General features: G+C 31.1%; 1 protein-coding gene across 1 annotated transcript; it reads right to left on the bottom strand.

Moving 5' to 3' along the window:
- Positions 1–11,663: 11,663 nt before the first annotated feature.
- On the bottom strand, positions 11,664–13,267 carry LOC103501451 (uncharacterized). Its single transcript, XM_008465027.3, has 2 exons — positions 12,991–13,267; positions 11,664–12,900 (listed from the first exon to the last, which is right to left on the bottom strand). Exons 1-2 carry the CDS (start codon positions 13,042–13,044, stop codon positions 12,256–12,258), a joined length of 699 nt encoding a protein of 232 aa, XP_008463249.1. The 5' UTR covers positions 13,045–13,267; the 3' UTR covers positions 11,664–12,255.
- Between the last annotated feature and the right edge of the window lie 243 nt (positions 13,268–13,510).

The following is a 13,510-nucleotide window of genomic DNA, read 5'->3' as shown; positions in this document are numbered from 1 at the left end:
GGAGCGGATTGGCCCTGTAGCTTATCGCTTGGCGTTGCCTCCATCACTCTCGACAGTTCATGATGTGTTTCACGTTTCTATGTTGAGGAAGTACGTGCCAGATCCATCCCATGTAGTGGATTACGAGCCACTAGAGATTGATGAAAACTTGAGCTATGTTGAGCAACCCGTTGAGATACTGGCTAGAGAGGTGAAAACATTGAGGAATAAGGAAATCCCTCTGGTTAAAGTCTTATGGCGGAATCACCGGATAGAAGAGGCTACGTGGGAGCGAGAAGACGACATGAGATCCCGTTATCCCGAACTGTTCGGGGAATAAAACTTTCGAGGACGAAAGTTCCCTAAGGAGGGAAGAATGTAACGATCCGAAAATTTTTAAGGTAAAATTTTTCTCGTTTTATTTAAAGTGCAAATTGATATAATAATGATATAATATTGATGTTATTATTATTATTAATATTTATTTTAATTGTTATAATATTAACATTATAAATATTATTATAAATTAATATTATAGAAATAGTGATATTTCTAAAACAATAAAATAAATTATTATTTATTTAATATTAATATTATAAATATATTATTATTATTACTTTATTATTATTATTATTATTTATATTTTTATATATATATATTATTATTTAAATTAAATTATTAATATTATATATTTATTAAGATTTATATATATATATATATATATAAAAAATAAATTTTTTTTTTTAAAAAAAAAAACCCTAATTCGCGCCGCCCCTCCCCATCGAAAAATTTTTCTTCTCTCTCTTCCGTTTCTTCCTCTCCCCGACGCCGCGGCACTGATAACCCGAGCCCCATCCATTTCCTTTTCTTCCTCCATCGCTTTCTTCCTCGTTTCTGCACCGCCGCCGGTTCCTCCATCTCCGTCCGTGTGGTCGTCGTCTGCCTCGGCCACCGTCGTCCGCCGCAGCTCCCCATCGTTTCGGATCCCCTCTCGGCTTCATTCGCCCGACGTCGCCGCACCACTCCGTTTCTCTTCCGCCTTCGTCTCCGCCACCGTCCCTCTCCTCTTCTCCGTTCCCGTCGTCGAACGCCTCCCAGCGTCGCTTCGCCACCGCCGTCGTTCGCCGGAAAGAAAAGAAGCCGCGGAATCGTGCTGCCCGTTTCGCCCGACCCGACCCGGTTCCAACTGACCCGAGCCCGTTTCCGATCCGAGCCACACAATCCGGGTGAGCCGAGCTGAGTAAGCCGAGCCGAGCGAGCCGCGAGCCGAGCCCCAAGCCGAGCGAGCCGCGAGCCGAGTAAGCCGAGCCGAGCCGAGTCCAAGCCGAGCCGAGCCGAGACCAAGCCGAGCCGAGCCGAGCCGAGCCACAAGCCGAGCCGAGCCGAGACCAAGCCGAGTCGAGCCGAGCCGAGCCACAAGCCGAGCCGAGCCGAGACCAAGCCGAGCCGAGCCGAGGTGGAGCCGAGCCGAGCCGAGACCAAGCCGAGCCGAGCCGAGTCGAGCTCCTTGTTTCGCCAAGCCACCTAAGCCTTCCTTCCTCCGCTCCGGGTCACGGTGAGTCTTCGGTAAGGATTGTTTTCGATGAATTCTCTAATGTTGCTACATCCGATTAGAGTTTGAATATTGGAATAAGATATGGCCCTACTTTTCTCCCTTGAAGGTAGTACAGAGTTGACGCTTAAGTTCTCGGGTTCCGCGGCAGGCCTGGTTAGAGATAGATTCCTTTCCTTGGGTAAGTCAACGGATGTCGCTTCTGACCTTTTTAAAACGGCTTCTACTAAAGTCAGCTACTAAAACTTTCGTGTTTCGTTTAGGTGGATCTGTTGAGCGTGGTTTCGATCTAGGGGCATAACCGAGTTTCAGGTAAGGGTTTTCCTACTACTGGACCCCGAGTCCAGGCTAAAACCGTAGTAATCCACAGGGGATTACACGTTAGTGACTGTACTGAATATCTGTATGCGTGTTGACTGTTAAGTACTGATATTATATTTTGTCTGATGAAAATATACTGTGACTGCTATTTGTGGATTGAAATTATATGTTGATGGACCTTAAAGTTACGGTTTAGTATGTATTAAACACTGTTCTGGACGTGGTTCATGGAGTTTGGACGGGGAAGGACAGTGAGTCCGGTTTTGGTTGGTTAGTCGATTGGACCTAGGGTTTCCCTATTGGTGTGCGAATCGGTAATGCATAAAGCAACTGAGGGTGTAGATGTAAACCTATACTATCTGACTGACAAAGCCTATGGCGGGACTGTAATATGAATGCCGTTGAGATGTGACTGATGTAGACAGTTTAGTAAGGGCTGAGGGGTAACGGTTAGCTTCATCTATGGGGTAGTGTGCCTTACGGATACGTGCATCCTTCGGGAGCACTAGACTGACATGTGCATCCTCCGGGAGCACTAGACTGATACGTGCATCCTTCGGGAGCACTAGACTGATACGTGCATCCTTCGGGAGCACTAGACTGATATGTGCATCCCTCGGGAGCACTAGACTGATATGTGTATCCTTCGGGAGCACTAGACTGATATGTGCATCCTTCGGGAGCACTAGACTGATATGTGCGTTCTACGGAACCACTAGACTGTTATGTAGGGTACCCCCGAATAGGAAGTTAACTGTTGTTCCCTAACGGGCCCAGTAGTGGGTCCCTTACTGGGTATGTTTATACTCACCCTTTCCTTTCTTTAACTTTTCAGGTAGGGGTACAGCGAGGGGCAGACCGACGAGAGGCAGGAAGGATGCGTGAAGGCCATATGGACGCGTCTGATTTTCTTTCGCTTCCGCAATGTATTTTGTGAGAATATTTTGACTGTGATTTTGGACTGGTGACTTGACATTTTATTTTGTGATTTTTTTGAACTATTTAAAATAGGGCCCGAAACTGTCTTTTGTAAGGTTTATACTGTTTTAATGAATCGTATCTGGTCCGTTTTAAACGTTATGTTGAATGGTCGAGTTTTGGTATTTGGTAGTGACCTCAGCTTAGTCCGGAAAAGTTGGGTCGTTACAATTGTAATCAAAATTACCTTTTAATTATTTTTCTTTTGGTAATTTTGTTCAAAAATTCTTCCCTTCCGATCCTTCTCTCACTTTCCAATCTCTCTCTCCATCGATCCTTTCTTTGGGTTTTGCATTGTATTTCATATATTTCACATAATTTAATAATTTCTGATGTATACTTATTATATTTCATTAAATTTACATTGATTTTCATATAATGGAAGTTAATCGGTAAAACCTTACCATGATTGAAACTATTTTTTTTTTATTTAAATAGATCATTATATACTCCTGTATATTTGACATAATATTAGATAACAATGTATGTGTGCATATTTTATATTTTATTTTAATTTTGTAACAAATTTTACATTATGTGAAGGTACAAATTTATATCAATACAATTAGGAAAATGTATTGGTAATGATATTTTATATATACAGTAATATATGATATATTATGTGTCTGTTGCTTAAAGATATATTTTGTGTGTGATGCGTAATGTTTAATGCTTAATCATATTTAATATATACTGTAACATATATGAAACATTATGTGTCTGCTGCTTAATTATATATTATGTGTGTGATGCTTAATGCTTAATGATATATGATATATATTGTAAACTATATGATACTTTTTTATGTTGTACGTTTGCATGGTGCACTATTGATCCTAAAAAGAAATAAATGATCCATAGTCCTTAAATTTAAAAAAATAAGTTCATTATATATTGTATGCTATGGTACATAATTTAAGAAAGAAAATTAATAACATGAAACAATTAGTTGAAAGAGATGACCATCATAATATTCAACAATTCTTTGGTCATACCTGACAAGAAATAATAGAACTAGACGTGTTACTACTTATGTATTATTTTAAATATACAAGTGTATATATAGGTCACATCACATAATTGTTTAAAATATGCAGTGATATATAATAATAATGAAACAAATATGCACTGAAAGGAATAGAAGTATATATCAATATTATTCATATCAATATAACTACCTAACTTGGATAAAAAATTATTGTACAAGTCTGGAAAAGATATGTGTTCATTTACTAATATTTCAGAAACACTGCAACTAATGTAGTTGTCACAATCATTGACAACCATCATAATATATTGTTGACAGCACATTTAAGAAACAAAAATAAGAAAAGGAATAAGTTAAATGAAGTGAATATGCACCGACAACCAATAATATATAACTATATATGTGTAACAACTTATGTATTATAAAAAATATGCAGGTGTATATATCTAATATATCACAAAAGAGAATTAAATTATATAGTGGTATCTAATAGTATATATTGTTGACGAAACATTTAAGAAACAAAAAAAAAATAAAAAATATGAGAGAAATATTGAAGAACTTTTAGTTTACAAACACTTTAGGGGAAAATTAAACGTAAAATATATATGACAAAATTTACATAAATAGAAAGGGTAAAGAAATATGAACGAAAAAAAATTTCACATAAATAGGAAGGGTAAAGAAATATGAACGAAAAAAAATTTCATACTTACCGAATATACTTGAAGGAGATGGAAAAAGGAAGAACAAAATAGGGATACCAAACAAAAAAACTGATTGGAGAAAATTGTAACGGTAGACGAGGTCGGAAAGTAGATGTGTGCAAATTTGATATTGAGTTAAAGATGAAAATGAAGAAATTGAATTTGTAGAAATTATTAAATATAATATTACCATATTAGCTTTAACTTAATACCATATTAAAAATAAATCTACAATAAATGATATCCTAACAATAAATACAAATATTATTGTAGATTATTTATTATCATAATTATGGAAGTTATAAAATGGATAATAAATTTAGTATAATATAATTAAGATAATATTTATTATATATTTGAAAATCAAATATATTTAATATTAATACAAAGGTAAAATGGTCTTAAACAATATAAAATTTTAATTAAGATATCAAATAATATTTTAGGACATTAGTGGATGAATTTTTTTTTAATCTTTCTTAGCCAAATAACAACAAAGGAGTTGAGTTAAATAATTGACTTCAAATTTGGAGGCCAAATGGCCCAATCACTTTTCATTAGGCATTGAAATGGGCCACATCAGATTTTTCTGTCTAAGAGTTAGTATAACAACATCAACATCCATATCTCCCAAAAATATCATTTCTTATTCTATTATTTATATTTTATTTTAAAAAACGAAAGAAAATTTAATCACTATATTTGTAAATATGTTCAAAAATAAATAATTTATGTAACATAGTTTTAGAAAGAAAAAATATTTTTAAATAGATGAAAAATGAATTAAGAAATTTACAAAATATGGTAAAATTTCGTATTTTATTATTATCTAAATATTTGTAGGACTGTCATTTACCATAATTTAACTTTTAAAATGTGCATGTTCTATTACTAAAATATCATTGAAAAGTCAAAAAAACGATGCGTTTGGGAGAGGAAAAGAATTATGGGGAGGAAAAGAATTATGGGGAAAAAGGATTATAATAATCTAAGGATTATAATAAATCCTATTGTTATGATAATATGTGTTTGGGAGAAATGTTATTATTGATAGTGTTATGGTAACATGTTTTTAAGGGAAATAATATAAAGGTAGTGTTATGATAGTATATGTTTGGGGGAGAGATTATAATAGTAATGTTATAATAATATATGTTTGGGGGAAGGGTTATGATTGCAGTAATTTAAAAAATAATAATAGAATTTGGATTGAGTTATTTGGATATGGTAATGTAGGGTTGTAAGAAAGTAAAAGAGAGGATAAGATGGGGTTATTTAGGAATTAGGATAACCCTAATCCTCATTTATCATATTTCTTGGGTCAAATACGGTTTGACCCAACTTCTTAATCCTTTTCTTCCTAAAATCCCACCCCAAACACAAAGAGTTAATAGACACCTTACATTTATCCTAAATATTGATAAGACTCTTTATCATTGAAAGGTGTCTATGAATTATCAACTATTTTCCTTCTGAACAATTTTTGCATATTTTATCAATAGACCATACATTTATCCATTTGTGATGGTTTCTTTTTATTTTTTGGGTTAAAATATCATCTTCAGCTTCTATTTTGAAATTTGTTTAACTTTAATGAATGTGCTTTCAGATGTTCAATTTTATTTCTATTTTTTGTAATTCTTAAATTTAATTCAATAAACCTTAAAGGTATAAAAATTTAAATCAAAACCAAAACGATATTCTGTATTTTTTTTAATATTTATAAAATATTTTTATGTTTAGTGTTATCTAATAATAAATAATAATAAACATGTTATTTATGACATATTATATATAATAAATCAATATGGATGGAAAACAATTTCAGATATCATAGTCCATTAATATTTCTATTTTAATTCTATTGATATGGTATTTAAGAAATAGATTAAATAACAAATGAACATGCAAATTATCAAAGATTGAAAAAGAAATTAAAAGTTAAATCTGGTTGATATAATATTTCTATTTTATTGATGATGTACATCTATATATAATTAATAAAAGGATGATTTAAAAATATAACAAAACGGTAAAATATTTATACTGTATAAAACAATTTTGAAAATGAAAAAAAGTCCACAGACCCACAATGGAAAATATCAAAAATGTTCCATCAACCATGTCGTCAAGAATGCATGTAATATATTTGATATACGATTGTTTAGATTTAGCTATTGTTTAGTATACGATCATTTAGATTTAGTCGATTAGATTTGGATAGTCAAATCTAAACGATTTATTTTTTTCAATTATTTGTAAACGATCATTTAAATTTGGTTACATGATCATTTAGATTTGGATAGCTAAATCTAAACGATTTTATTTTCAAAATTTGACATTTAGATTTGGCTAAACCACTTTTTTTAGTACGCAATCGTTTATTTTTTTAAGATTCTTTGATACATTTATATTTGGCTAAACGATTTTTTTTTAGATTCTTTTGGTACACGATTGTTTAGATTTGTCTAGACGATCGTTTATTTTTTTTATACGATCATTTGTTATTTTGTACACGATCGTTTAAATTTGACTACCCAATTTAAGTGATTTTTTTAAGAATCTTTTTACACAATCGTTTAGATTTGGTCACCCAAAGACCAATTCTAAACGACTTTTTTTTTCAAGTCTTTTATATTTATATTTAGTACACGATCTTGAACAAGCAAATAAAAGTTTGAAAAAATAGATCTTTTATATTTTATACACGATCTTAAACCAAATAACAGTTTGGAAAAAAAAAAAAAAGAGGAAAAGAAGAAAAACGATGGAAAGAAAAACGACAAACTTTGCAGACAAAGATGTGAAGAAAGACAAGGAAGAAAGACGATAAAAGGGAAGGAGAAATCTGTAATATTTAAAAAATAACTAACTATATGAGTTTTGTTACACGGGCCGTATTTTAACCGTTTATTATATTTATGAAAATTTTTCATTAATAAACTTACAAATTTGGACTTTTGTTCTTTTGAAAATATAAATAATTGAAATTTCAGGTGTCTCACATTATAAATATACGAAATTATAGATATATGATATTTTTAAGATTACTATGTATGTTTGTTTTGTAGAAATAGTTTTGTAGATATATATGAATATTTAGATTATCGTATTGTATGATTTCTACTTTTGAATATTTAAATTTACATAATATTTCAAGAATGTCTTTATGACTATTTATTAATTTATAATTAATTTGATTTGAGCTTATACAACGTATTTGTGTTTTATCAATTTGAATTTCTTTATAAATTAATACAATTCATGTTATTTTTTACGGAAAGAAAATAATATATCATAATTTAAGATCTTTTATAAAATAAATAGTGATTTATAAAATAATATGGGATTTGAATATCTCCTTAAAATTAATAAGAATTACTGTATTAATAAAAAAGAAGATATATATGATTTGCTATTTATTTTACTTATAATACAAGCGAAGATTAACATATACATGTAAAATAAATAAAAAATGACAAAAATATAAAATAAAGATGTCGGAAGTCTGGACTCATGTTTTAAGAGGACATTTAAAACTTTCTAAATGCCTTCTATCCAAATATTATAGGATATTAAAAAATGTTAAGATGTCGAGACATTTTACAATACTTCAAAACAAACACAGTAGTTTAGACACCTACTCCATAGAAATCTAAGGATGCCCATGAAACAAATAATCCTATCATTAAGAAACTTCATTTAACGAGAGATACCAGATAGAAGTTACAAATTTTCTGCATAGTTTAAATTTTTAAATAGCTATATCTTGAAGGTTCTTCAATTTTAAATAGTTTTTAATAGATATCTCTAAACTTTTAATTTTGTAATCAAAAGGTCTAATATTTTCTTAATTGTCTCTAACGATTGTTTTTATGAACTTTTTATTATATTTTATGTTTAATAGATTGTTGATCTTTAAAAATATTTAGCAAGTCTTTAGATTTTTAATCTTGTATTTCATAAATCTTTGCTGTATTCAATTTTTTTAAACAAACTAAGCTATTAACCAAAATTGAATGTCTAATAACACCCTACTTTTTATTATTATTATTATTATTTTTGCAATCAATAGGTTAGTTAGCCTTCGAAAATATCATAGAAAAAAAAATTGTATTAAAACACGAAGTCTAAAATTCAAAAACACATTGACAAGAATGTATATAGATAAGATCCAATTCATCTTAAGAAAACAAATCCAAGCTGACTCATTTTCAAGGGGCATGGGAGAAGAACGTTTGTCAATTCTTCTACTGCTTTATGAAAGAGAGCGAGTGAAGTGGGGCAAGATTGTGCGAGAACTCCCCATGAGAAAAATGGAACGAAGAAGAATTTGAAGTTTCAAATAATTTAGTAATTTAGATAAATGAAGAACCGAACCAAATCGAATTGACTCGATTGATTCGGTTCACATTGTTATAAAAACGACACAATCCAATTCGATTCAGTTTGAGTTATTGAACCCAAAAAACAAATTAGAAATCCAAGAATGTTGTAGATATAAATATGAAAGTCGATGAAATTGAGAGACGTGTGATGTAAATTCTAGAAAAATAGGAAGGATTTAATAGGGGAAATGAAGAATTTAATAGTGGAGAAGATAAGAGAGGGAAGCAATTGGCATAGAAAAAGGGAAGAAGAGTATTATAGGTCAATAGGTGTAGTCTCTTTTGAAACAAAAGCAATAATTTCAAGAAAAGAAATTTAGTCAAAATACAGTCTCATACTCATAATTAATTAACCCATTCCATTCTTCACCCACTTCTCTACCCTCTTGACTCTCTCATATTTCCCTTTCAATACCCAAATTAGGGTTCCATTTACATTCTCTGCCTAACATTTTTCTACTTCTCTATTACAAACAATCTCTTCATTCACAACTCATCATTCTTTTTTCCATCCAATTTTTTCTTAACAAACTTTCTATTCCAATTTCTTTTCTATTCACAAAATAAATCAAAATAATTATCAAATATACCAAAATTTCAAAATTTATCTATCAAGAATAGATATAGATAGATTTCTATCAATGTCTATTAGTATTTATCATGGATATAATATAAAATTTTGCTACACTCGTAGATATATTAGTTATTTTGTCATTTGAAATAATTTTTCTTAAAATAATTATAATTAATAATCTTTAACTCTTTTTCATCATTATTAATAGTAAATTCTACATTTTTCCTTTTTTTTCCCTTAATTTTATGTTAATTTAAGTTAATTATAGAAATTAATGAAAAAGATCAAAGGTAACAAAGGTTAAAAGTGAAATTCTTGAAATATAAGATTTTAATTGAATTAAAATTTCAATTGTTAAGATAAAATTGAAACATTCTAAAACTTAACGATTAAATTGAAATCAATAGAAAAATGTAAGTACTAAGATTGGTTTAATAGAGAAACTTAATCAAAATCTTAACAGAAAAAATGTAATTCCCCAAAATATAAAACAAACATTATCTTTTTCAAAAAAAAAAAATCAAAATTATCAGGCAATAAATTGTGTTTTGAACATTAAAATAAAATTTAAAATTTAAACATAATTGGAAATTATTTTCTAATTTCAGACTTTCCAATGGTCTAATCATAAACTCCCAAACTAACTTATAATTATAAACATTTTGAACAAAAAATGATTTTGATATTTGATTTGATATTTTAAAAAGTAATTGTCAATCAAGCAATTGATTCAAATAAACTTTTCAAGTGCTGTATTCTAAAATATTTTATATGCTTTTGAATTTTTTATTACTTTGTATTTCTTTTTTAAAAAATTGAATAAAAATGTTTCCATTAGAATATAACTTTACATTGTTGGATAGTAACTAATCGTTCAATTTTAACGGAAAGACTACTAATTATGTTTCAATTCCTCCAACTATCTTTTTTTTTTTTTAAGGCAAACCATTCTTTTGTACACTTAGAAATATTTTTTGATATAATATAACTAAAAGACTATAAAAACATATGTTAACTAATCTATGACATCAAAATCAAAATTAACTATGTTACTAGAAAGGTTTTCACTCAATCATTTATCATTCATTGTTGATGGTTGTTCGGTCCATAGCCCATATACACATCCAAACTCAAAAGGTGTTGGGTCATACATATAGGGGAACACACGTTTCAAGAGGGAAAAGACACTTCTTCTTGAGTGAGTAAATATATACCAATCGAGAAATTATCCACATACGATCAATGACTTGGCACCCTTCAACCTCAGGCTTCGGAAACAACCATCACATCGTCAATGTTACATATAACTATTGGGAAGGACTTCTTCTACCTTTAAGTTTGTGATTGTTGTAATGTTACAATTGAAATAAAAAAGAGTTTGATGGATACAATTTTGATGTTTTAATACACCTAACCATTACATATCTAAAATGTTTTCCTATAAATTGAGGACAAAGAATTCAATTCATAAATTTATTTTCCTCTTCATCTCCTTTGTCTTGTTTGCACAAGTATTTTTTTTCTTCTCTTTTTCTATTCTTTTTTCTGACGAGAGCATGTTAGAGATCGAAGGTTGTGTAAACCTTGAGAAGCAACCGACAAGTACAATTTAACACTGAGGTTGACTCAAATTTTACTTTCGAGGCATTAGATCTTATTTTTATATACTCTCTTGTAGTTAATTAGATATCACAATGTGATGGGAAGATCTCTCAAAGTATAAAGGTCAACTTAGAAAGAGAGACCATTTCGAGAGAAATGTACTAAAGTTGAAAAAGCCCAACACAAATTAGACTATCCTTACGAGGAGATAAGCCATCTCCTTGATCCTTACCTTAAACATCCCCTTCTCATTCGTATTTTTCTATATTATTTTCATTTGGGTCAACTATTGCTTGACATTTATTAAATGTTGCAATCAGCCTATTTTATTGGTTGCTGTTAAATTAAATAATGGTAAACTTTTGAAAGTCGAATTATAATAAATATGATGGTTGATAAGCAATTTGTGCAATTTATTTCAAAAGGAAAAGGAAAAGAAAGTGAAATTTTTATTTATAGGTTTGAAAAGAAAAATATAAAAAATGCTTAAAATCCTAAATCAGCATAATTAATGGTAGGACATTTACAGTTATAATTAAAAAGAAAAAGAGAGAGAAAGTAAAGGAAAAGAGAGTTAAATTAATACAAATAAAACTTCCTCTAAATCTTTTTGGTATACAAAATCCATACAAAATCACACAACAACAAAGATCCTTCTTGATATGTAGGACCATATGCTTTTCCCACCCCCACCCCAACCCCAACCCCCTAACTACTCCCCACACCCACTTCACACACAACTTAAAATTCCTCAATCTCTCTTAATACCCCAAACCCTAATTAAATTATCACTCTAAATTCACTATTTCTTTTTTTTTTTTAACCACTATTACAATATAAAACGTCACAAATCCGAACATTCCACGGTTACTAATATTTAACCAATTGAACTATTCTCAAATCAGCAGCTAAGCTAAGCTATATCCTATATCAATGTAAAATTAAGCTCCTTTCACATATATCATGGAGCCAATAACTCATCTTTTGAGTTACTCCAAGCTAACTAAACTTGGGGTTTCTTTTGGAGGTAATATATATAGAACAAACAACTATACAAAATGAAAGTCACAAAAATGACCCATTTTGTTTTTCTTGTGATTCTAACTTTCTTAGTGATATTAATATATATTTATGTAAGATTAATCTAATTTGTCTTTCGTTGAAAGTCAGTGGAAAACAAGCCTTTGGAATTTGGTCGCCGGTAAAGAATCCGATTCCTCACACAAAGACAGAGCCCTCTTTTTGTTAACAATCCCACAATTAGTAGCCTCAGAATGAACCGGTACCGGCGGCGGTGGCGGCGGCGGAAGTGGAATTGCAACCGGTGGCAAGTGGAAAGATTCAAGCGGTGGCGGCGGATGTCTCCACTGAGGAAGCGGTCCAGCGAGAAGCAGAGTTTGAAGAAGTGGACCGGCCTTCATGACAGCTTGTAAGAGCTTACCCTTTTCCGGCAATGGCTTATCGGAGATCCAATCGGAGATTTCGGGAGGTGGGGGAACCGGAGATGAAACAGATACGATGCTCTCGTCGCAATCGGAGGAAGAGAAAGCATTTTGTGAGTCAAATGCTTTGGTGGGGTCGTCATCAATGGTGGAAATTGGAGCAGAATGTTGATTGAAGAAGAGTTTGTGAAGAAGAAGATTCTCACATTTTTTATTAGCTTCATCTCTCTCTTTAATGGCTTGATTCAAGAGATTCTTGAGATGGAGAACTTGATCATCTCTTTTCTTAAGCTCTTCTTGAACAGCAATTCTAGTTTGTTCAAGCTCTAGAGTTGTGCATAAAAGTGAATGGCGTAACTCATCAATGTTCTGTTAAAACCAAAAAAGAAACACACAAAATCAAAAACGAAATGGAAACGGAAATGAAAATAAAAATGAAAACCCAAATTGAAAACTCACATTGGCTTGCAAGAAATAGGCCCAAGTGAAAACAGGGGACCGATGGTTATCCATGGAGTTGGAGAGAAAAAAGGGGGGGAGATTGGGATTAAGAGATTGGGAATGGTGAGGGTTTTATAAAAGAAGGAAAAAAAAGGAGAAGTTTATAGGGTTGGGAGATGTGGTTAATTTATCACTAGAGTTTAGACTTAAAAAGAAAGAAAGAAAGAAAGAAAGAAAGAAAGAAAGTGGGTATGTAGAGTTTAGACTTAAAAAAAAAGAAAAAAAAAAAAAAAAAGAAAAGAAAGAAAAGAAAAGAAAGAAAGTGGGTATTGAGAATAAATAGAGGAATGGGGAATAAGAAGATTTGGGCGAGAAAAGCGGGATGTTAATATTATGTATATGTATATGCATCAAAACCTAATCACACTCAACCTACTTTCTCTATTCTATACAATATCTATCTACCCCTGCTCCTACTGCTACTAATACTACTTTTAACATTATTACCACTCTTCCCTACAATTCCTTGCCACTACCC

The sequence above is a fragment of the Cucumis melo genome, chromosome 12 (genome assembly GCF_025177605.1).
Source record: "Cucumis melo cultivar AY chromosome 12, USDA_Cmelo_AY_1.0, whole genome shotgun sequence".
Lineage (NCBI taxonomy): Eukaryota > Viridiplantae > Streptophyta > Magnoliopsida > Cucurbitales > Cucurbitaceae > Cucumis > Cucumis melo.
Note: the sequence above shows the minus strand (reverse complement) of the source record. Positions and strands in the feature narration are given on the sequence as shown.

What these genes read in the sequence shown, in the direction of transcription:
- LOC103501451 (XM_008465027.3), bottom strand. Translation starts at nt 13,044, where the DNA reads ATGGATAACCATCGGTCCCCTGTTTTCACTTGGGCCTATTTCTTGCAA. An exon ending in CCTATTTCTTGCAAGCCAAT is followed by an intron (nt 12,901 to 12,990) that starts GTGAGTTTTCAA and finishes TGGTTTTAACAG; the next exon opens with AACATTGATGAGTTACGCCA.